This window comes from Acinonyx jubatus, chromosome E1 (assembly GCF_027475565.1).
Source record: "Acinonyx jubatus isolate Ajub_Pintada_27869175 chromosome E1, VMU_Ajub_asm_v1.0, whole genome shotgun sequence".
Classification (NCBI taxonomy): Eukaryota; Metazoa; Chordata; class Mammalia; order Carnivora; family Felidae; genus Acinonyx; species Acinonyx jubatus.
This window is the reverse complement of record NC_069397.1, coordinates 1,714,380-1,736,923: the sequence shown is the minus strand read 5'-3', so window position 1 is coordinate 1,736,923 and position 22,544 is coordinate 1,714,380. Positions and strand designations below refer to the sequence as shown.

The following is a 22,544-nucleotide window of genomic DNA, read 5'->3' as shown; positions in this document are numbered from 1 at the left end:
AAAGCCTGGAGTCTGCTTCAGATTCTGTCTGTCTCTCTCTCTCTCTCTCTCTGCCCCTCCCCCGCTCATGCTGTGTCTCTCTCTCTCTCAAAAATAAACATTAAAAAAATTTTTAAATAGAAAAATAATAAAAGAATACTTCTGCAATGCTTACAAGCAACTATTACCAGGATTTCAAATATGCCTTCTGGAACACAGGAGAATGCAAAAAAAAAAAAAAAATTAATGAAAAGAGACAGAAAAATTAATGAAGAGACACATCAGAAATAACGTGGAAATGTTTTTAAAGCATTCGGCAAAACCAAATACGAGTTGTCACACGTCCGTGAGTCCGAGGCGGGGCGTTGGGGGAAGTTCAAAGTATTTTCTTGTTCTAGGTACCCTCTGATTCAAGAGGCAAATTCTTCATAGGTTTTTCTCCATCCGGTTGTCTTATAAATAGGAGGAGTCCCTCCCAGAGTCTGGCATTCATCTGAGCAGTGAGCTTTCTGCACTGTCCACGTCTCTCTAGTGGCTTCAGTGGGCTGCTTGGAACAGCCACACGAGAGGCCACTGGCTGGACACGGCCGTGTGGCCGTGTGCGTGATGTTCTCAGGTGTCCCTCTGATGTCCTGTCACCCCGCCTCCACACTCCACATCCTACCTAGGCCTACGCTTTCCTTTCTGCTTCCCACGATGCCCACAGCTGGGTCTCACGCCCCAGGCGTGAGCCCCCAGGGTCTCCAGCCCTGGGCCCTGCCCACAGCAGGGGCCTCATGAATGCATCTCCGTATGGAAAAAGATTCTCCAGGGTGCAGTTGACAGAAACGCCTCTCAAACTGGCTCGCCAACACCTTGAAGGGCCGATCAGGCTTCAGGCATGGCTTGATCTGCAAGTTCAGACAATGCCATCAGGACTGTTTGTCTCCAGCTTTTGCACCTTCCCCTCGACTGACTCCGCTCCCCAGCAGGCAGGCCTTCCCTTGTGTCGGCCACCACCAGCAACTTCAGCATCCCTGACAGAAACGGGACTTCGAGGACCCCAGGCCGACGACCCAAAGCAGAAACGAACTCTCACGGGAGCAGCTTGGATCCTGTGGCCATCACTGAATCAAACAGTGAGGCTGGAGGCATAGAATGTTCTAATCAATCGGTCCCACCCTGAGAGACAGGCGGTGGCCTCACCAGGAGGAGGAGGGCTTGATAACCACACAGTGGCAGGAGATGTGGAGGGGACACCGAGGGTCCCCCGCCATCCTCTTAGTTTCTTTCCAGGAGGGCCCCTTCCCGGGGACCACGGGAAAGGACAGGGCCACCGCACATCTGCTTAGCGCATCCCTGCTTACAAAACACTTCTCAGGCTGTCCTGTTGAATCCCCACGACCCACCACGAGTGATGGGGGGCATCGCTACACCCCTTATGCCTGGGAGTCATCCCAGAATCAGGGCATCGGGGCCTGGGCTGTCACACGCGGCAGCAGGCTGGGAGCCGACGGGAGGGGGGGGGACGCAGAGAGGTATGCACCCAAAGGAGGAAGCACACGCGGACCTCAGGCCACTTCCTGTGTCAGGCTCCCCAACCTCCCACCGCCTCTCCCCTACCCCACGGTAGCAGCCCCTCGGCCTCTGCCTGCTCTCTGCGGGCTCCCCTGCTGCTCTCCCTTATCTCTCTCCCTGCCAGTGCCTGCCACACCCCTGCCCCAACCTTTGTACCTTGCTCCTGAATTGTTTTCCTCAGCCGGCCGGCCGGCCAGCCGGGAGTCCCTGCGGCTCACTTTGGCTCACCCGCTCTCCCCGAAAGCGCCCTACCATGTGCACTGGGAAGTGTGCCCGCTGCGTGGGCCTCACCCTCATCCCCCTGTCCCTGCTCTGCATCCTGGCCAACGCCCTCCTGCTGGTGCCGGGCGGCAAGACCACCTGGACCGACAGCCACCTCAGCCTGCAAGTGTGGCTCATGGCCGGCTTCATCGGCGGGGGCCTGATGGTGAGAGGCCGGCCCGGGAACCACTCTGCGGGGCTCGGATCGTTGGGGGTGGGGGGACAGCTGCCCGGGGAGGGGTGGGCGCGGCGTGGTGGGGCCCTGGAGTCTCCCCTCTGCCCCCTGAAACGGAGCACCCGCGAGTCCTGGAGGAGCCCCGGGGTCCTGAGCTGAAGGTCCAAGGGAAAAGAGGAGGAAGGAGGGAGGGAGGGAGGACGTGCTCCTTGCGCCCCCCTGACCCCCCTTCCCCGTCCCTGCTGGTGCAGCAGATGCTGAGGACGCCTCCCTACAAGGGCCCGGTGCCGGGTCAAAGTGGGTTATCTGGGCAGGATGACGAGGGACACGGAGGGTGGGTGCGGGGACACTGGGGCCGGGAGCATGGTGGCAGGGGGGGGTCATCCCACCTGTGGCCCAGTGTGTGCTCCCGGATGCCCACCCTGCACCCCACACACTCAGAACCCAGGCCAGTGTGGCGGAGAAGGCACCCCGTGTCTGTCAGAAGTCGGGGGGTGGGGGCTCCAGACCCCATCCTCTGAGCCCTCCTGTTCTGGAAGGTCAGGGTAGTTTAACATCCTCAAGGGCCCGAAGACCAGAGGTCTCCCCAGCATAGCCCCTCACGTCTCTGATGGACGAAACTCCCGGGGACAGGGCTCACCTTTGCCTGTTTCTCTGGCCACAGTGACACTCCTCCCTCGCCCGGTGTCACATCCACCCCTCCTCCAGACCCAACCACCCTCCCCTCCCCACAATCCAACCAGCCTGCTTTGGGGGAGCCCCCTCCCTCCACTGAGGATGCCCCCCTACCCACGCTCACTCCCAGCTGCGTTCTTCCCACCTCCAGGCCCTGGGCCACTCCTAAGCGACACTACACTACGGGGACACAGGCCAAGTCCCTGCTCTCCCTGAAGCTGGGCCCATGGTGGGGGACACACACTATCGAGGAAGGGAGAAGGAAGCCCGGTGAGAGCAAGGACGGCCTGTTGTGCTGGCTACCGTGTGGCACCTGTTGTGTGCCGAGTGCCTAGTCCGGGGCCTTGGACTCGACAGGGGCTCGATTAATAGTCTGCGAACAAAGCAAACAAATGAGCAGGAGGATTTCAGATCGGAGGTCTCACCGAGGAAAGAAAGCAGGACGCTGTCCTGAAGGGCTCCTTCCGAGGGCAGGCGGAATGCCACTGTTCACAGCGTTTTCTGTTTTCATTTTAATCATCACCTACTATCTCCTTTAAATTTCATCTGTAGGCAAGAGTACACTTTTATCTTCTTTTACTGTTTATGTATTTTCGAGAGAAAAAGAGAGAGCAGGGGACGGCCAGAGAGAGGGGGAGAGAGAGAATCCCAAGCAGGTTCCACCCCGTCAGCACAGAACCCGATGTGGGGCTCGAACTCACAAACCGTGAGTACATGACCTGAGCCAAAACTAAGAGCCGGGCGTTCAACCGACTGAGCCCAGGCGCTCCTACTTTTATATAAAAAAAAAAAATTCGTTTTTTACTTTAAGTAAACTCTATGCCACACGTGGGGCTCCAACTCACAACCCCGAGATCAAGAGTCGAAAACTCTACCGAATGAGTCAGCCGGGCGCCTGTTTATAGCATTTTCAAGGAAGGCCTCGATGAGACGCCATCTGAGCTGCGACCCACAAGACAAAAGTGAGGAGTCTGCCCTGCAGACAGGGGACTGGGAAGTACGCAGCCTCAAGCTTGCACCTCTGACTGCGTGAGAGGCCAGTGCACCCGAGGTTTAATGAGATGAGATCCGGCGTGGGCACCGGCCAGAGCACGTCCACCCTTGTGAGGAACGTGAATTTTTATTATAAAGTCAACAGGAAACCAGTAAAGGACGTTTTACCTTGTTTTGAGCCTTCGAAAATTTTTTTGAATTTTTTTTAAGTCCTACAGCTAAATGGCCAGATCCTTAGTAGGCAGCTCAATGCGTTTTTACAAAGCGAACCCGCCCATGTACCCAGCACTCCGACCAAGACACAGGTCATTACCAGAATCCCAGACATGCCTCCCTCACCAGGCGCTACCCCCCACCGACAAGAGTCCCCACTACGCTGACTTCTGCCCTGCAGGCTGGTTTGGCCCATTCAGCACTTTACACAAACGGAATCACACGGTGTAGTAATTTTGTGTCTGGCTTCTCCAGCTCAATATATGTCTGTGAGGCTCCTCCTATCATTATAGAGAGTTCTAGTCTGTTATTTCTCGTGCATTCCAGCGTGTGAATATACCACAATTCATTTAAACATCCTACCGTTGATGGATGTTTGGACAGGCTCCCAATTTGGGTTTATTACAAGTAACGCTGCTATAAATGTTCCTGTAAATGTCGTTAGGTGAACTTATGTTCGCACTGCTGCTGGATGGATGTTTAAGGGTGGGATTGCTGATCTTTTTTTTTAAACGTTTATTTACTTTTAAGAGAGAGAGAGTGCACAAGTGGGGGAAGGGGCAGGGGTGGGGACAGAGGATCTGAAGCGGGCTCTATGTTGACAGCAGAGGCCGATGTGGGGCTTGACTCACAAACCGTGAGATCATGACCTGAGCTGAAGTCAGACACTTCACTGACGGAGCACCCCGAAACTGCTGATTCTTAAGTTATGCAAGTATTCAGTGCTAATAGATCTTGCCAAAGCGTTTTCGGAAATTCGTATACCAATTTTATTCCCATCAGCAAAATATGAGCGTTTTAGTAGCTCCATACCCTGCTGGATCTGAGAAGATCCCACTGGCAGGGCGCCTGGGTGGCTCAGTCGGTTAACTTTCCAGCATCGGCTCAGGTCATGACCTCGCAGTTCATGAGTTCGAGCCCTGTGTCGTGCTTTGTGCTGACAGCTCAGAGCCTGGAGCCTGCTTCCGATTCTGTGTCTCCCTCTTTCTCTGCCCTTCTGCCACTTGCGCTCGGTCTCTCTCTCCAAAAAAAAAAAAAAAAAGATACCACTGGCTCCCTTGTGGAATAAGGAGTCAGTAGGTGAAGCAGAACCAGACTGAGGTCACTGAAGTTGTCCAGGAGAGTGGATAGTGGCTGAGAACGGGCCGGGGGCCAAGTAAGCAGATTCGAGCTATAATCCCAGCGTTTCCTTCTATGCTTACAAAGATCCTTCTCTTGGCAGAGTAGACGTAGGCAGAGTTAAGACAGAGGAGCTTGGACGAGAAAAAGAAACAAACACTGACTAAAAAAGTAAAACTCTCCAGCAGGTAGGTCATTCGAAATTGGTAAACCCCAAAGGCAATTCTAGATGTCTTCGGATCTACGAGCTTCCCAGCAAGTGTCTTACCCAGAGAGGCTAAGCCAAGAGGCCAGCGCTGGCCCTAGATTTGCCAAGAGCCTAGGAAGGGGAGAGAGGAAGCACCTGACAGGAAGCCCATCCAATTCTGCGAGTGTTTCTATGAGGTCCCTACGGAGGAGACAACAGAACTTGAACTCTCAGCGCCTCCCCGAGAGAGGAACACAACGCTGGTTCACGCAAGGCACAGATCCAGACAGCTGTGAAATTCCAGAGATGGGCGCTGGGCAAAGAACTTGGCCTGGTGCAACAAGATAAGGCTAGAGCCAAAGTGAGAAGCCTCGAATGCCTTCTAGAGCTCAGCCTTGATGGGCTACTCTCTGAGGAGACCCTGAGGGATCTGAGCCAAGACCCGTGGAGAGGCGTTTACTCTGGGGGTAGCAACATTACGGCGGAGTGCGCGGCAACGTGGAGGCACAAGAGGTATGGAAACCTGGCAGAGAGGCTGAGAACATCATCCTCGAGGGAGGGGGCTGGGGACTGACCCTGCAAACCAAGGAACAGACAGATTCAAGAACCATTAAAGGACAAGGCGAGAAGACTCGAGGTCTGGCTGGGTGTGGAGGATTCAAGTTGATCAGCCTGGGTGACCTACAGAATATTTCCACCGATGGAAATGAACAAAAAGTCACAGGGAGGCGAACTGGGGGAACCCGGGGGGGGAAATCGTGAGGTCAGTAGGAAGCTGGCTGGGGTGAGCTAAAACCTAGACACTGACATGAACGTATCCTTGAGCAGTTACATTTGAAGCTGGAGGTGGGCACTGTTCCAGGCGATAGGTGACACCCTGAGAGGGGACGGGCTCTGTGATGAAGGCCACAGGGAGACAGGAAGACAGAAAAGGCCAGGGCGGTATGTTGGGGAGCCCTACACTTCCTATACAGAGCATTCGCTAAAGCTCTCCTCCACCTTCCACATAATCCCAGCTCGCCAGACCCTCCAACACCACGATTCCTTCCTGCTGCTCAGGGGACTTCTGGTCATTGTGACCGTTTACTCTGAGCCAGTCTTGACATCAGGCACAACCTGTTATTTCATTAATAAATCCTGACGGGGCGCCTGGGTGGCTCAGCCAGTTAAGCGGCAGACTTTGGCTCAGGTCATGATCTCGCAGTCCGTGAGTTCCAGCCCCACGTCGGGCTCTGCGCTGACAGCTCAGAGCTTGGAGCCTGCTTCCGATTCTGTGTCTCTCTCTCTGCCCCCTCCCTGCTCGCGCTCTCTCTCTTTCAAAAACAAACATTAAAAACTTTTTTAATATTTTTTTATTATGAAATTTATTGTCACATTGGTTTCCATACAACACCCAGTGCTCATCCCAACAGGTGCCCTCCTCAATACCCATCACCCACCCACCCCTCCCTCCCACCCAAAAACTTTTTTTTTTTTTTAAATAAAGCCTGAGAACAGCCCTGTGAGGTGGGTCTGGAAGACGGAGAGATGAATCAATTCATGGAGGGTGTTGGCATGAACCCCAAGCCCCCTGACTCCGGTTCAGGAGGGCCCCTGCTGTGTGTCAAGATTTGCAGAGGACATCATGATATGGGGCCTTACCTCGTGGAGGCCATGTGAACACGGATAAGTAGACACGTAAATAATGATAAATTGAGGTAGAGCCCCAATGCACTGCAGGGGCAGTAGAGAGAAGGTCTTCCTACAGTCCGAAGGGCTGAGGGCATCCTAAGCCCCCCCCAGGAGGAGGTGAGCGCCGAGGCAGGAAGGTGCTGAGAACGGGCGGGGGCTGGCTGCCACACTGTCCTTCCTCCACAGGTGCTGTGTCCCGGCATCGCCGCCGTCCGCGCAGGGGGCAAGGGCTGCTGCGGCGCGGGCTGCTGTGGAAATCGTTGCAGGGTAAGATCCAAATCAGGGCGGGATTCGGGGTTCGGTCTCTGCACAGGTCTTGGTGACCTGAGGCCACGGTCCCCCGAGCCACAGGAGCTCCCCTGCGGAGTCCCGGGCGCCACCGCGCCCCTCCGTCGCCCCGCCAACTTCGGCCTCGGTGGGCCTGCGGTGGGGACCGCGAGCCCCGGGGACGTCGGCGGCCGCGGGCCCGCGGGGTCAGCTAAGGCCAAGCCCCGGGCCTCGCCGGGAGACGGATTCTCCGCGAGCCTCGAGCCGGGCGAGGGAAGGTGCGCGCACCGGCGGGGCGGGCGCGGCCCCGCTCACCGCGCCGCGCACCCCGCATCCAGATGCTGCGCTCCGTCTTCTCCTCGGCCTTCGGGACGCTGGGCGCCATCTACTGCCTCTCGGTGTCGGGAGTCGGGCTCCGAACCGGACCCAAATGCTTAATAAACGGCCAGTGGGACTACCACTTCAAAGACGTCCCGTAAGGCTTCGCGCGCCCCCGCCGCCCCTCGCCGCCCGCCTTTGACACCCGCATCGGGAACCCCGGCGGGGACCGAGGAGCCTGCCGCCCCCCCACCCCCGCTCGGCGCCTGCGCGGGGCCGGGGCTGGGGGAGGGCCCCCCACGTGCCCTCGCTCTCTCACGTGACCCTGCCCCGCCCCCAGAGGCTCCTACTTGCGCAACCGCACGCTGTGGGACGCGTGCGAGGAACCGCCCCGCGTGGTGTACTGGAACGTGACGCTCTTCTCGCTGCTGGTGTTCGTGTCGTGCCTGGAGCTGGTGCTGTGCGGGGTGCAGCTGGTGAACGCCAGCCTCGGCGTCTTCTGCGGCGACTGCAGGAAGAAGGAGGTGGGGCGGCGCGGGGGGGAGCCGGGACGAGGACCCCCTGGCTCCCTGGCCGCGTCCTCACCTCGTCTTTCTCCGCAGGGCGCCCCTCGCTGAGGCCCCACCCGCCGCCCTGCTCGCTCCCGGACGCCGCCCGCCCTCCCCGCCCTGGAATAAACCTCTGAGCTCTCCTGCGCGTGCGCGTCTCAGGTTGCGCCCTCTGCGCTGGGGGGTCGGGGGGGGGGGCCGACGTCCCAGGGCCTCCAGACACGCCTGGCCTCGGGGCGCTCCTCTGTGGGTCCCCGCAAGTTTTCTTAACACGTAGTTACTGAGCCGTTGGAGTGTCCCCGAATACGGTGGTAAGCAAGACAGGCACGTTCTAGGCGCTCAAAGAATTTCACATTCCAGGGGAGTGAGATGGGCAAGTTTTTTCAAAGGCAATAGATGACTCCCCTGTTTAAAAAACACGCCGGTAATGGGCTAGGTAGTGGCTGAGGGAGGGACTTTTTAAAGTAAGATGAAGTCCGAGAAAGTGAAATTTGAAGCGGAAATTTGGTGAACGGCCTAACCGTCCGGATAGCCAGGGGGTTCCGGCAAGAGAGAAGCAAGCGTGACGGTCCTAACTTGGAAATCCCGACATCAAAAGCCACTCTTTGACTTTTGTAGGGAAAAGGAGAATGTGGAAAAGACAAGCTAGAGTAAGCCCTAGAAAATGAAAACTCAAGGTGTCATAGCGTTTGGTAGAACCCAATTTGGCGGAAGTGTCTTAATCTGAGGTCACCGGTGCTTCAGAAAGGAAACAGTCTGGGCTCTTAACCAGGGCGATGTGTCTGCAGACGCCCTCAGAAAGATAGGACTTCCTTAATTGCACGCAAAATTGTGTTTAAGGGCATTTTTCTGGGTTGTGTGGGTCCGTGACTTTCAGCGGCCTGCCTGGACTCCCCAGACCGAACCCGAATTTGGGCCTGGCCCAGTGGTGGGCTGGGAGGAAGACTAGGACGCAGTTTCCTCCACCCCTGAAACGAAGGAGACCAAAGCCAAGACAGAGAAGCTTTAATAGCGAGAGGTGGGACTAGCTTCGGGGCGGGCGACCCGGTCAACTCCGACAGCAGAAAAAACGCACGTCGTTCAGGGCGGTGTCGTCTCGGAGGCCCCGCGGCCGCTCGACCTTGGTCTGCAAACCGCACACGCCTTTGGGGCAGGCCTTACTCCATTCTCCAAAGTCGCCCCAGGCCAGGCCGGGCCCCTCCAGCTCCGTGCCGTCGGAGCAGCGGAAGCGCACGTTGTTGGCCGCCGTGTTGTCCCCGGGGGCCATGGGTGCCTCCACGCGAAGCGAGAAAGCCACGAGGAAGCCACCGCCGGGACACCACTGTGGCTCACTCCACGCGCCCCACCTACGAGGGCGGGGGAGAGGCGATGCTTCCGCGGTTGCCCCGCCCCCTTCCCAGCCCAGCCCCGGGGACGGGGGACTTGTCGCCAGTTGCTACGCGCCCCGGGGTGCGTTGGGTGTGGTCACCTGACCAGGAAGGTCTTCCACCCAGTCCTCAGGTCGACACTGCCCCACAGCCCCAGGGGGACATTCTAGCCCGGAGGCTGTGTGTGTGTGTGTGTGTGTAACGCAGGGGAAGGGCGTATCCCCATTCTCGGCGGCCCTTGGCCCGCGTCCCGCACCTGCCGGACTGGGACTCCACCACCTGCGTGTTGCGCTCCGCGTTCCCGCGTGAGCAGTGCAGTCGGATCCCGTTCAAAGCAGTGTCGTCGCCAGGAATGCCTTGGGGGGGCTCCACCTGGGTGGGGAGAAGAAGGGTAAGGACCTGTTAAAAGACTGCCATCCTCTGTTCCCCAGCAGCGGGTGGGGAGGTGAGGGGATGTGCATCTTCCCCCTCCTCAGAGATCTCAGCCTGAATCCCCACCTTGAGCGAGAACCCGCTGGCGAAGAATCCATCGGGACACATCTCAGGCCAGGCCCAGTCGCCCCAGGGTCCCCCGTTGGCCACCTCGATGACCGACGTGTAGCCGCTCAGGTGGTCGGCTGTTGCATGTCTGTAGCAGGTGGCCCACAGCAGCAGCAGCAGCTTGGCTGAGGCACCCTTGTCCATCCTGCAGCCTCTGAGAGCCGGGCTGGGCCCCTTCTGCAGATTTATACTACCTCTGCCCCTGTGAAGTCTCCGGTTACGGAAGGGCCTCCTGGATTAAGTGACACCCGAAACTAATCTGCTCCCAGAACCCTGCAGACTCCACTCTCTGCTCTGGGAGACGGAGGCTCCCCTCTCCGGAGGAGGAGGGGCAGAGAGAGCGGACCAGCTGAGTTAACCACTGCCTACAGAGCATCTACTATAGGCCACGAATTGTGGTCAGCATTTTGCAGGCGTGTGTTAATCCTTACAACCCTTTTAAGGAGATGGGAATGACCCTTCCTATTCACAGATGAGCAAAATGGGGTTTGGAAATGACAAGCAACTTGCCTAAGGTCACAGTCTGCAAGCTGGGGAACATTCCAACACTGGGAAGCGGGGAGCCCATGTCTAGGGTTGGAAGCAATGACTCTGAAATGCTGGGTGGGGGTTCTCCTGACCTCCAGGATTTGGGGGAGCATTCGAGGGAGAGATAGGGCAAGAATCCATGAACTGTGGTAGCTAGAAAGGATCTTGTTAGTGATTGGGGCCCAGACTCCCAGAGAATCTGGGGTCCCCCTTCCCCTGAGAAGAAAATACACAGACAGGAACAATTCCAAGAACTTTTACGGACAGGGGATTGAGAGCCCCTAAGAACAGGGGGGGCTGTTTCTTCCCTTGCTTCCTGTGTCCTTTCCCTGAATGTTGTCCCCGCCATGACCACTAGGCGGACTCCTAACTTGGGGGGAAAAATGGCTCTGATTTGTCATGAGGTCACCACCCAATGTGCCTGTCCTTCACGCTTTCCTGTGTTTATTCAATATATATTTATATACCAATAATGTGGTTTTGGCCCAGGCAATATTCTCAGTGCTGCAAATAGAACAGCAGCCAAGAAAATCAAGGAAACAGATGATAAATTTTCCAATGGATCTTGAGCTCTGTGAAGGCACTTTTGTCTTTTTGAGGCCTACTACAGGACCTGGATGTGGAAATAGTTCACAAGGTTTGTTTTGAAGAATAAGGGGCAGGGGGTGGGTGTGGTGTGATGTGGTGCGTGCTTGGCTGGCTCAGTCTGTAGAGTGCGACTCTTGATCTTGGGGTCATGAGTTCAAGTCCCATGTTGGGCATAGAGATTACTTTTTAAAAACTCACACACACACACACACACACACACACACACGAATAACCAGCGAAACCAGAACCAACCAACCAGATAAAGCCTAAAGTATAAAGCACCCAGAAGACAGGTCCCCTGGAGACAGGATAGAGAATTTAGAAGTGGGTGCTTCCGGGATCCCAGGTGCCCTACGTTTGAACTTCATAGGTTATGATTTATGAAGCAATTGTGGTAAGTTTTTCCACTTACAGTGTTTGCACGTACATTATCATTTAATCCTCGGATTCGAATGTGCAGTGGTGGGGATTCAGGCCAGTGCTGATGTAGGGCCCACATCACTGCTCAGTGGGGGGGTCGTTCCCAGCCCAGCCTCTCTTACTACAACCTGGCCTACACGGAAGGCAAACGCAGAGACTTGCTGCTAGGGAATTCCCCAAATCCTAGTCATCCGGTTTTGCACCGCAGAGATGCTGTGCTCTGGGGCAAAGGGCACAGGGGAAGGGGCCTTAGTAGGTTAATTATTAACCCTTAGCACCTCAGGGCACCTCGGACTTCTCTCGCCTCCAGGAGGCCCAGGGACAGGTACTGGTTTGGGGCTAGCGAGGGGGCGGTGGTCCCCGCCCCAGCCATGGGGGTCACGCTGCTAACACAGGTGTCCCGGCGCTACTTTCGCCACGCGATTCCTCTTGCTGTCCTCTCGCTGCTGCTGCTTTATCTCTGTGCTCGGAGCTTCCGTGAGTGGTCCCTTCCCTCATCTGCCCTGGGAGGCACCAGGAACCCAAGCGCTGGGGACCTAAGGCCCCCTCCTCGAGCCTTCACCGCTCGGCCTCGCCCCTCCCCAGGCGTCGTCTCGGGGTGCAGGTCCTGGGCACAGTCCTGCAATCCCGAAGGACCGCCGCCTGTCCAGGTATGCTCGGGACAGGGCTGAGACCGAGAACTCCGGGCGGGAACCTGATGGCGGGAAGCGGGACCAGGCTGGGGGTCTGCGGAAGGACGGGTCCTGCTCCTCGTCTCCCCTCTCGCGTCAGCAGCCGAGTGCGGCTGGAGAGATCCCAGCCAGACCTTAGGAGTAACTTCTGCAGGGCCCGACTGGGCTGCTTGGCCAAGGAGGCCCAGCTGGCTAGGGGTTCTGCTCCCGCCCCCTTCCGCCCGTGTCTATCCCCAGGTCCGGCGGCAGTCGGGCCCCCTGGAGGCCCCCAAGTGGAAAGAGCCTCCGTGTGAGGGCCCCCAGGGGGTGCTGGGCCGCGTGATGGAGCCGTTTCGCGCCAGTCTGAACCCCGAAGGCGACGTGGCATTGTCGCAGTACCTGGCCGGATGGAGGGCGCTGGTCAGGTAAGCGGCCTCCCGCCCCGCCCCCCGGGGCCCGCCCCCCAGCGGCTCCACCGCCCCTTCTCCAGCCCGCGCTCTCCCCCCCGCCACAGGTTCCTAACTCCCCTCGGTTCCATCTTCGCCTTCGCCACGGACGAGGCCTCCGCCAAGGTGACAGCCCTAGAGGCTCGGGTGCACGGCCCGGAGGCGGCGCACTACTCGTCGCTGGCGGCCATGGCGGCGTGGGAGCGGCGGGCGGGACTGCTGGAGCGGCCCGGGGTCGCCCCCCGAGACCCGGCCAGGTCCTCGGGCTCACGGACCCTGCTCTTGCTGCACCGAGCGCTGCGCTGGTCCCAGCTCTGCCTCCACCGGGTGGCGGCCGCGACGCCCGGAGGCCCGGACGCCGGCGTGCAGTGCGGCGACGCGTACCGCACGGCCCTGGCCCCGCACCACCCCTGGCTCGTGCGCCAGGCCGCCCGCCTCGCCTTCCTCGCCTTCCCGGGTCGCGGCCGCTGGCTCGGGCTGGCGTGCCCGGGGGCCGGGGAGACGGAGGCGCGGGCCGCGCTGGCGCGGGCGGCGGCCACCCTGGAGGCCGTCTACAACCGCACCCAGGGCCTGCTGGCCGAGCGCGGGCTGCTCGGGCTGGCCTGACTCCCGCCGCGGTCGGGACCCGCCACGTGGAGAGGGCGCCCCGCGTTCCGCCCGCCGCCCACCCTGGCCCGGCCAGGGGCGGGGCCGCCGCAGCCACGCCCACGTATGACGCCACGTCTGGAAGGCCCGCCCCCCGGCGGGGTGGGTGGGTGCCGAGCCCCTCCGTCTCTCCGCGGTGGCGGGACGCGGCGGGGAGGAGCTGTAGGGAATAAAAGCATTCTTTGGTAGCCGTGGATGTAGGGCGTCTTGTGCGGTGACGGCAGGCGCTTAAGGGAAATCGAAAACAATGGATGTGGGAAGATGTGTCATCCCTGTTCCCGGCAGCCGGGAGACTCACGCTCCCCCGGGGCCCCGTCTCAACCGCTCCCAAGGCCGCAGTCGCCAACGGCGTGCCAAGCCTCCGGCCCAGACCTGTGCGCCGAGCTCCGGCCCCCGCGCCGCCAGCTCCTTCCTGGACGCGCCCGCAGACCCCGCAGATGCAACACGTCCAACACGGATCCAGGCGCCTCCTCCCGGACGGCGCCTCTCCCCGCGTTCCCCGTCGCTGGGAATAAACGGCACCCTCCCCTGTCACCACCGAGAGCCTAAAACCTGTGCGTCAGGCCTCACAACCGAGCGGGCGCTCAGCTGAATAACGTAGGTTTTAAAAGACTCCTCGGTCACTCCCGCAACAATAGTGAGCGTGGCGGATTTCATACACTGGGAAGTCTCCAGTCGTGAGCCTGGCCCACTTTCCCCGCTGCACCCCAGAATCGTCTATACACACCGACTTGTTAGCCATCTTTGGCTGCATCCCTACGAGAAATAACAAACTTAACGTGTCCAAAACGGAGCTTCTACTTCCCTTCCCTCCCCCAAATAGTCCCTTCACCATCTTTCCTTGCTCAGTGAATGACCATTCCATTCTTCCAGGTCCTAAAACCAAAAACTTGTAGTCGCCCTGACTCTCCTGTTTCCCTTTCATCAGACCCGCATCTAATCTGTCAGATTCTGACCATTCCACACTCACCCTTGTCAAGTCCAACTTTCTGTCTAGGACCTGGGTTATCCTAAGAGCCTCCTAGTTGTCTCTCTGTCCCACATTCGGTGTCCCTATTGCGTGTTTTCTCTTTTTTCTTTTTTTTTAATTTTTAATGTTTATTTTTGAGAGAGAGAGCAAGCAGGGAGGGGCAGAGAGAGAGGGGGACAGAGGATCCAAAGCAGGCTCTGGGCTGATAGCAGGTTGCTCCATGTGGGGCTCGAACTCACAAACCATAAGATCTGACCTGAGCCAAAGTTGGACGCTTAACGGACTGAGCCTTCCAGCACCCCCTTCATTGTGTTTTCAATAGAGCAACCAAAGTGATCCCTTAAATATAGATCCCATTCTCATGTCACTTCCCCACTCAAAACCTTCCAATGGATTCCTATTCCACTCGGATGAAAAAATAAATTTTAATTTGAGCAGGATATTTTCTGAATCCTATTTTCAGGTGAGAATGATGAAGAGCTTTGTAAAGGCCCTACGTGATCTGACTGTGTGCTAGCCAAATTGACCTCTTCCATTTTCACTGAGTATTTCGGGCATGATCCTGCCCCGAGATCTTTGCACTTATTCTCTCTGTCCAGAATGCTTTTCCCCCAAATAGAGAAATGACTTCCCTCCTTACTTTCTTCTGGACTTTACTCAAATGTCTCTTCAACACACACACACACACACACACTTCCTGTTTCCCTTCCCTGCTTTTTTTTTTAAAATATGATTCACTATCTAATATGCTGTATATTGTACTCATTTGTTTTGTTTTGTCTCTATCGAGAAAAGTAAGTTGCATGGGGCAAGGAATTTCTGTCCGTTTCATTCCCTGGTGTACCTCCAGTGCCTTTAACAGTGCCTATCACCTAGTAGACACTGAATAGCTTTTTGTTAAATGAACATATCAGCACTAGAAATGGTTCAGATGGCTAGAGCCCAGAGTCAAAAATAAAAGAGAGGTTGCCTGCTAGTGTAAATGTATTTAATACTACTGAGTCAGACAAGAATGGTTCAAATGTTAACTTTTATGTCATGTTACTTATATTTTACTACAATAAAAATTAAGGGGCACCCGGGTGGCTCAATCAGTTGAGCATGCACCTTCGGCTCAGGCCATGATCTCGCGGTCCGTGAGTTCAAGCCCCGCATTGGGCTCTGTGCTGACAGCTTGGAGCCTGCTTGGGATCCTGTGTCTCCCCCTCTCTCTGCCCCTCCTCCGCTCATGCTATGTCTCTGTCTCTCTGTCAAAAATAAATAAACATTAAAAAAAATTAAAAAGTAAAGAGGAGATGGGATTTTGGAAAGGTGTTCAGGAGCAAGTTCAAGAAGGTCCTTACAAGCTATCTTCTAGAGATAGGACTTTATCTCCAGAGTTCGTTTTAAGCAGGGGATTATTTAGATCAGTCTTTCAATTCAGAAACCAGCCCCGGCTGTGGTATGTAGAAGAGTATGGCAGATTCACGGGAAGACCCCTCCACACGATAACGGCAGAATACACATTCTTCTCAAGTGCACGTATCATATTCTCCAAGAGAGACCCCACGTGAGGTCACAAAAAAGTCTCAGTAAATTTAAAAAGATTGAAGTCACGGATATCCTCTAACTAAAATGAAATGAAGCTAGAAATCGATACCAACAAGGAATTTGAGAAATTCACTTCTAAAAGGGCAGACATTTTGAGATGAGTGAAAATGAAAAGAAAACATACCAGAGCTTAAGGACGCAGCATAAGCAGTTCTCAATGGGAAATGTGCCGTAAATGTCTGTGTTAAAAATGAGGAGAGATCACAAATCGTTAGTTGAATCGTCCTCCTTAAGACACTATAAAAAGAGCAAGCTAAAACTTAAAAAAAAAAAGGCCGAAGGAAAGAAATAATAAAGATCAGAGTGGAACTAGAAGACAAACAATACAGAGAAACAATTAAACCAGAAGTCGGTTCTTTCAAAAGATCAACAGGATTGGTGACCGATAGCTGGACCAAGACAGAAAGAAGACTCCCATTACGAAAGTCAAGAATGATAGAGGGGTCATTTCTACCAAACTTATGGAAATAAAAAAGAGTATAAGGGAATACTATCAACAATTGTAGGCCAACGTAGATGACATAGATGAAATGGAAAATTCCTAGGAAGACATAAACTACCAAAACTGACTCAAGAATAAACAGAAAATATGAGTACACCTATAATAAATAAAGAGATCAAATTAGTAATTTAAAAAGTTCCCACAAAGCCCAGGACCAGATGTTTTCACTGATGCATTCTACCAAACATTTAAAGAAAAATTATGGGGTGCCTGGGTGGCTCAGTTAAGTGGCCAACTTTAGCTCAGGTCATGATCTCGCGGTCTGTGAGTTCGAACCCCGCATCGGGCTCTGTGCTGACAGCTGGGAGCCTGGAGCCTGCTTAGGATTCTGTGTCTCCCTCTCTCTCTGCCCCTCCCCCACTCACACTCTGTCTCTGTCTCTCAAAAAATGAATAAACATTAAAAAAATAAAGAAAATGTCAATACTTCAGAAACTCTTAAAAATAGAAAAGGAGGGAACACTTCCCTAGATGAGGCTAGGATTACCCTGATACCAAAGATACTACAAGAAAAAACAAGAAACTACAGAACAATACATTATATGAATACAGGTAAAAAAAAAGATCTTTAACAAAATACTAGCAAAACACATACAAAACAGATTGTATACCATGGTCATTTGATTTTTTTTTTAATGTTTATATTTAGTTTTGAGACAGAGAGAGACAGAGCGTGAGTGCGGGAGGGGCAGAGAGAGAGGGAGACACAGAATCAGAAGCAGACTCCAGGTTCTGAATTGTCAGCACAGAGCCTCATGTGGAGCTTGAACTTGTCAGCCGTGATATCATGACCTGAGCCTGAGTCGGAATCTCAACCGATTGAGCCACCCAGGCACCCCTATGGTCATTTGATTTTTGATAAAGCTGCCAAGACCACTCAAAGAGAAAAGAATAGTTTTTTCAACAAACAGTGCTTGAACAACTGGATATCCACTTGCAAAAGAATGAATTTGGGGGGCGCCTGGGTGGCTCAGTCGGTTAAGCTTCTTACTTCGGCTCAGGTCATGGTCTCGCGGTTCATGAGTTTGAGCCCCACGTCAGGCTCTGTGCTGATGGCTCAGAGCCTGGAGCCTGCTTCAGATTCTGTGTCTCCCTGTCTCTCTGCCCCTCCCCCTGCTCACACTCTGTCCAAACATTAAAAAAAATTTTTTTAAAGAATGAATTTGGGCCCCTACTTCCCTCACATTATATACAAAGATGAACTCAAAATGGATCATAGACCTACAGATGTAAGAACTGAAACTACAAAACTCTTAGTAGAAAACATAGATGGAAATCCCTGTTGCCTCAGATTAGGCAAAGGTCTCATGGATATAACGACAAAAGCACAGGTAACCAAAGGAAAAATAGAGAAACTAGACTTGATCAAAATTTAAAATGTTTGTGTTTCAAAGAACACCAACGAAGGAAGTGAAAAGACAACCTATAGTATAGGAGAAAATATTTGCAAATCATATATAAAGGCATATCATATACTATGATAAAGGCATAGTATCTAGAATATAAAAAAAGAACCCCTACAATTTAACAATAAAAAGATAACCCAGGGATGCCTTGGTAGCTCAGTCTGTTGAGCGTCCAACTCTTGATATTGTCTCAGGTCATGATTCCCGGGTCGTGGGATTGAGCCCTGCGTTGGGCTCGGCGCTGTGCCTGGAGTCTGCTTAAGATTCTTTCTCTCTCTCTCTCTCTCTCTCTCTCATAATCATAATCATAAAAGGTAACACAATTTGGGGATACCTGGCTGGCTCACGCACTGGAGCATGCAGTGCTTGATCTCTGGGTTCTGCGAGCCCCAGTTGGGTGTACAGATTACTTAAAAAAATAAATAAATAAAACGGGCTAAGGATTTGAATAGACATTTCTCCAAAGAATATATACAAATGGTCAGTTAGCACATGAAAATATGCTCAACATCGCCAATCATTAAGGAAATGGGGGGGGGGGAGCACGGAAGGTGCCACTTCACGCCCCCTCGGAAGACTAAAATTAAAAGTGCACGGAGGCAGTGAGGATGTGGGGAAGTTGGGATGTCACGATGCACACAGGGCTGGCGGGCATGTCAAACGGGGCAGCTGCTGTGCAAACTGTCAGTTCTTCGAAATGCTAAGTATCGTTTCTGCATCAGCCAGCAATGCCTCTCCTGGTATATACTCCGACGTCCATACCTAACAGAAATGAAAACAGCGCTGTCACTCTGAGACACGCTCGCGTCTGTCTCCAAGACTCTGAACCGCGACGCCCATCGCAGTAAGTCGGTCCCGCGCAGAAGCGGAGGCCTCGCACGCCGGCCGGGACGCTTTTCGCCCGGTCGGCTTCCCACGCTGCCATCAAGCGCTCACTGTCGCAAAAGATCCGTCCCTGCGCGACTCTTTCCCCTTCCGCCGTCAACCGTGACTTCGCTGCGCCCGCAGACGGCTTTACAGCACGACTGGAGAGAGAGTGACAGAGCGCTTTACGACAGTCGCTTTGTGGCAGTGGCTGAGGAGGAAGATGGCGGCCACCTTAGTATCCGCTGGAGGAGCGGGGTCTGTCCCAGCCTGGGGTCCCGAGGCTATTGCCCCCGACTGGGAAAGCCGGGAAGTCTCCACAGGGGTGAGGAGGCACCCGGGGTTCGGGAGATGCGCACGAGGCTTGATGCGATGGAACGATGAGGGCTGAGGGGGCTCGGCGAACTGGCGGCGGGGGCGGGAGGTGGTGTGCTCTGTTCCAGCAGGAAAGAGGTATCCTGAAGATGCTGGAGAGCGGTGGGAGGTGGAGGGGAGGCTGAAGAGTGGAACGCTGGCATTTTGCGGCACGGGGGGAGGGGGTGGTTAAGGCCGGGATGGGCCTCTGAGGATTTCAGAATTGGGATTCTGCTACTCCGCGGCGTGTTGGGGCCCCCACGAGATTTTTGATAACGGGTCGGTGGCGCACGACTTTCGGACTCCAGGGACCGCACTGAGGGATCATTGAAAGTTTGTGTGTGCTGGATAATGGGAAGCGGCCCAGATTCACCCCTTTTCTCGTTTCTCGCAGACCACTATCATGGCCGTGCAATTTGAAGGGGGCGTGGTTCTCGGAGCCGACTCCAGAACTACCACTGGGTGAGCTCAGGACACCTGCGTGGCAGGTCGTCCCCTCTCTCCCTTCTTTCCTTGCCTGATAGTGCGTCCTTACCCTCCACAGTCCACCGTGGGAAGGGAGGTTTCTTCCCTTCTTGGAGATAAGGATCTGTTCCAGCTCCCACTCCTTCCCAGTTTCCCTCCTCCCCCTTGGCTGAAATGTTTGCAAAAGTCTGGTCTCCAGCTAGCTTCCGTTTGGGTGAGAACTGATAGGAAATGCCGGAATGCCTGTTCTGAGCCCTTGGAGTGGGTAGTAATGGGATGGAGGTGGGAGGCCAGCGGGATCGCCCCCTCACTGTTCTGCCATCCTGCAGGTCCTACATTGCCAATCGAGTGACTGACAAGCTGACCCCTATTCATGACCGTATCTTCTGCTGCCGCTCAGGCTCAGCAGCAGATACCCAGGCAGTAGCTGATGCTGTCACGTATCAGCTTGGTTTCCACAGGTACCTGTGGGCAGGGGAGGAGCAAGTATCTGAAGGGAGTTGGGACCTGGGATGCTAAATGGTCTAACTCCCAGATCCCGACACTGCCTCTCCTGTTACTCACCTCCCCCTCTAGCATTGAGCTAAATGAGCCTCCGCTGGTGCACACAGCCGCCAGCCTCTTTAAGGAGATGTGTTACCGATACCGGGAAGACTTGATGGCAGGAATCATCATTGCGGGCTGGGACCCCCAAGAAGGAGGGCAGGTGAGACACCCCCACCCCCCCATCAGAGCCCTGGAGCCATGCCTTTGGTCCTGTCCCCACCACAGCCATTTTCTGTTTGTCTTCCCAAGTCTCTACCTCCCTTACTGTCAACTCATCTCAGACCACCCGCGTGGGCGGGTGTATGTACGTGTGTGGCATAGGGTACAACTGGTGACTTTTCTTCTCCTTCCGTCTGGCAGGTGTACTCGGTGCCCATGGGGGGCATGATGGTAAGACAGTCCTTTGCCATCGGGGGCTCTGGGAGCTCCTATATCTATGGCTATGTCGACGCTACCTACCGGGAAGGCATGACCAAGGAAGAGTGTCTACAATTCACGGCCAATGGTGAGAACTTGGGTTTCTGGGCCTGTGAACGTCAACCCTCTTATCCAAGCCAGGCCAGCACTCCCCATTCCTCGTAGTGATCCCAGCACCTGACCCTGACCCCAGCTTTCTTCGTTTGTTCACAGCCCTCGCTTTGGCCATGGAACGGGACGGCTCCAGCGGAGGTGTGATCCGCCTGGCGGCCATCGAGGAGTCAGGGGTGGAGCGGCGGGTACTTTTGGGGGACCAGATTCCCAAATTCACCATCGCCACGTTACCGCCTCCCTGATTCCTAGAATTCTAGGATACAATAAGAGACACCCCATAGCGACATAAAATTCAATAAACACTTTGTCAAAAAGAGTCTGCTTTGAGGTTCCTTTCCTGACCTCAGGCCTGAACTTGTTCGGCCTACGCCCGCCTGTACGGACCACTGCTCTGAGCTGGGGGAGGAAGTTGGAGACAAACCTTGGCGAGAGTGGTTTTCAAACCTCTTTCTCCAAACCATCCCCCCACACTTCCTTTCCCCCACCACACCCAGGTCCTCGGGGCACCAAGGTGTGGTTGAAACGGAGGCTCCCACCTGATGACCAGCCCCTTCCCTGTTCAGGCGCAGGGTGGGATTCAGAATCCTGACTGTCCCTGGGGTTACCTCCCCTCAGCCTGCCTCCGGCTCAGGCTCACAGTCCCCTCTTTCCACACCCGTCTCTGTCATCTCATCTTGCCAGGAGCAGCACTGTGGCTACGGTGGCTTTGGGGAGAAAGGTGGGCCTTGTTTGCAGATGGGGTTTAAGACGGATGTCGGGTGGGTGGGAGAGGACGGCCCCTGGGAGTCCTGTGGGCCCGCTGTGAACCCCACGGAGGTGTGATGGTAAATCAGTCTTTAGCTGCCTGGATGGGAGGCTGAGAGTAGACTCTGGCCCCCCGAGTCTGTGCCCACTCGGGCCAGGGGCCGAAAGGAGTTCAAGGGTGCTTGTTAGCAGTGCCCGGCTTTCTCAGCCTTGCCTCAACTTTCCTGCACTCTGTGGATAAGGGAACTGAATACCACATCCGAAAACTTTGGTCTAGAATATGATCCTGCCCTGGAGACTCTGGGAGGTTACACGGGAGGCTTCCTGAGGAGGTGGGTAGGTCCGGGATTAAGTGGAAAAGAGCAGAGAAGGCCCTCTGATCCCAAATATACGTACCTCAAACTTAAAATAACCCGTAGACGACTTGATTTTGTTTGCAAAACCTGTTTACCCGGTCCTCTTTCCTCAAGGCGTCTTGGATTCCTCTCATCCCCTTACACTCTGCATTGAGCCTGAACACTCCCCACCCACTTCCTGTCACTGGCACGTTGCTCTTCCGTAAGCAATGTTACCTGAGTTTCAGGGGCACAACACAGCGATTCGACAACTCTGTGTGTTTGCTACGCTCACTCCACAGCCCTGTCTTGATCCAAGCCACCATTGTGCCTTGTCTGCCAGGTGGCAACAGCCCCCTCCATGGCCCTGCTGCTTCCACACTCCCCTTCTATAATCTCCCATAGAGCAACCAGAGTGATTTTTTTTTAATGTTTTATTTTATTATTATTATTATTTTTTAAGTTTATTTGTTTTCAGAGAGAGAGGCAGTGTGCGAGGAAGGAAGGGGCAGAGCGAGAGGGAGAGAGAGAATCCCAAGCAGACTCCACAGTCGGCACAGAGCCTGATGCAGGGCTCAAACCCACGAACTGTGAGATCGTGACCTGAGCCGAAATCAAGAGTCGGACGTTCAACCAACTGAGCCACGAGGGGCCCCAACTGGAGTGATCTTTAAATGTAAGTGAGAACATGTTCCCCTGCTTGACCTGGGATGGTAAGGAGGGTCTAGGATAACGTTTTACCTCCTTACCATGGTCTCGATGACCCAACAGTTCCCCCAATGTTGACGCTCTAGTCACTTGTTTTTTTCTCTTCCCTTGGACCTCAGGGCATTTGCACTTATACTGGCTGTTTATCTGGCACAGATCTCCTCTTCCTTGATTTAAAAAAAAGAAATTCTTTTTTTTTTTTTAAGTAATCTATGCCCAGCGTGGGGCTCAAATTCATGACCCTGAGATCAAGAGTTGTGTGCCCCTCCAAATGAGCCAGTCAGGCGCCCTCTAAAAACAAACTTTCTAATTATTAATTAAGTTTTTTAAATTTATTTTTGAGAGAGAGTGAGTGAGCAGAGGAGGGGCAGAGAGAGAGAAAG

At 54.7% G+C, this 22,544-nt stretch overlaps 4 protein-coding genes across 6 annotated transcripts; 3 read left to right on the top strand and 1 right to left on the bottom strand.

Moving 5' to 3' along the window:
* Positions 1-1,702: 1,702 nt before the first annotated feature.
* Positions 1,703-8,105, top strand: TM4SF5 (transmembrane 4 L six family member 5). Of its 2 annotated transcripts, XM_027047373.2 has the most exons (5): positions 1,705-1,963; positions 7,017-7,097; positions 7,436-7,572; positions 7,756-7,939; positions 8,018-8,105. In XM_027047373.2, exons 1-5 carry the CDS (start codon positions 1,790-1,792, stop codon positions 8,030-8,032), a joined length of 591 nt encoding a protein of 196 aa, XP_026903174.1. In that variant the 5' UTR covers positions 1,705-1,789; the 3' UTR covers positions 8,033-8,105. The 2 variants fall into 2 exon arrangements, with proteins under 2 accessions (XP_026903173.2, XP_026903174.1); XM_027047372.2 differs by having other exon boundaries at positions 1,703-1,963; positions 7,756-8,105.
* An 846-nt stretch (positions 8,106-8,951) lies between these two features.
* VMO1 (vitelline membrane outer layer 1 homolog) lies at positions 8,952-11,231 on the bottom strand. Its single transcript, XM_027047375.2, has 3 exons — positions 9,829-11,231; positions 9,587-9,702; positions 8,952-9,309 (listed from the first exon to the last, which is right to left on the bottom strand). The coding sequence occupies exons 1-3, from the start codon at positions 10,012-10,014 to the stop codon at positions 9,012-9,014; spliced, it is 600 nt and encodes a 199-aa protein (XP_026903176.1). The 5' UTR covers positions 10,015-11,231; the 3' UTR covers positions 8,952-9,011.
* Positions 11,232-11,760: 529 nt separating this feature from the next.
* On the top strand, positions 11,761-13,343 carry GLTPD2 (glycolipid transfer protein domain containing 2). 2 transcript variants are annotated; one of them, XM_027047434.2, is made up of 4 exons: positions 11,761-11,883; positions 11,992-12,056; positions 12,315-12,481; positions 12,571-13,343. In XM_027047434.2, exons 1-4 carry the CDS (start codon positions 11,778-11,780, stop codon positions 13,106-13,108), a joined length of 876 nt encoding a protein of 291 aa, XP_026903235.2. In that variant the 5' UTR covers positions 11,761-11,777; the 3' UTR covers positions 13,109-13,343. The 2 variants fall into 2 exon arrangements, with proteins under 2 accessions (XP_026903235.2, XP_026903234.2); XM_027047433.2 differs by having other exon boundaries at positions 11,778-12,056.
* A 5,301-nt stretch (positions 13,344-18,644) lies between these two features.
* On the top strand, positions 18,645-20,690 carry PSMB6 (proteasome 20S subunit beta 6). The gene is made up of 6 exons (XM_015069383.3): positions 18,645-18,803; positions 19,227-19,294; positions 19,627-19,758; positions 19,874-20,003; positions 20,204-20,348; positions 20,474-20,690. Exons 1-6 carry the CDS (start codon positions 18,702-18,704, stop codon positions 20,614-20,616), a joined length of 720 nt encoding a protein of 239 aa, XP_014924869.2. The 5' UTR covers positions 18,645-18,701; the 3' UTR covers positions 20,617-20,690.
* Positions 20,691-22,544: the final 1,854 nt, after the last annotated feature.

Coding starts and splice junctions, on each gene's coding strand:
- TM4SF5 (XM_027047372.2), top strand. CDS start 1,790: ATGTGCACTGGGAAGTGTGCCCGCTGCGTGGGCCTCACCCTCATCCCC. Junction 7,098..7,435: donor GCTGTGGAAATCGTTGCAGG/GTAAGATCCAAA, acceptor CCCCGCATCCAG/ATGCTGCGCTCCGTCTTCTC. Junction 7,573..7,755: donor TACCACTTCAAAGACGTCCC/GTAAGGCTTCGC, acceptor CCCCGCCCCCAG/AGGCTCCTACTTGCGCAACC.
- VMO1 (XM_027047375.2), bottom strand. CDS start 10,014: ATGGACAAGGGTGCCTCAGCCAAGCTGCTGCTGCTGCTGTGGGCCACC. Junction 9,703..9,828: donor CCAGCGGGTTCTCGCTCAAG/GTGGGGATTCAG, acceptor CTCCCCACCCAG/GTGGAGCCCCCCCAAGGCAT. Junction 9,310..9,586: donor GTGGAGTCCCAGTCCGGCAG/GTGCGGGACGCG, acceptor CCGCCCTCGTAG/GTGGGGCGCGTGGAGTGAGC.
- GLTPD2 (XM_027047433.2), top strand. CDS start 11,778: ATGGGGGTCACGCTGCTAACACAGGTGTCCCGGCGCTACTTTCGCCAC. Junction 12,057..12,314: donor AAGGACCGCCGCCTGTCCAG/GTATGCTCGGGA, acceptor GTCTATCCCCAG/GTCCGGCGGCAGTCGGGCCC. Junction 12,482..12,570: donor GGATGGAGGGCGCTGGTCAG/GTAAGCGGCCTC, acceptor CCCCCGCCACAG/GTTCCTAACTCCCCTCGGTT.
- PSMB6 (XM_015069383.3), top strand. CDS start 18,702: ATGGCGGCCACCTTAGTATCCGCTGGAGGAGCGGGGTCTGTCCCAGCC. Junction 19,295..19,626: donor GACTCCAGAACTACCACTGG/GTGAGCTCAGGA, acceptor GCCATCCTGCAG/GTCCTACATTGCCAATCGAG. Junction 20,349..20,473: donor TCTACAATTCACGGCCAATG/GTGAGAACTTGG, acceptor GTTTGTTCACAG/CCCTCGCTTTGGCCATGGAA.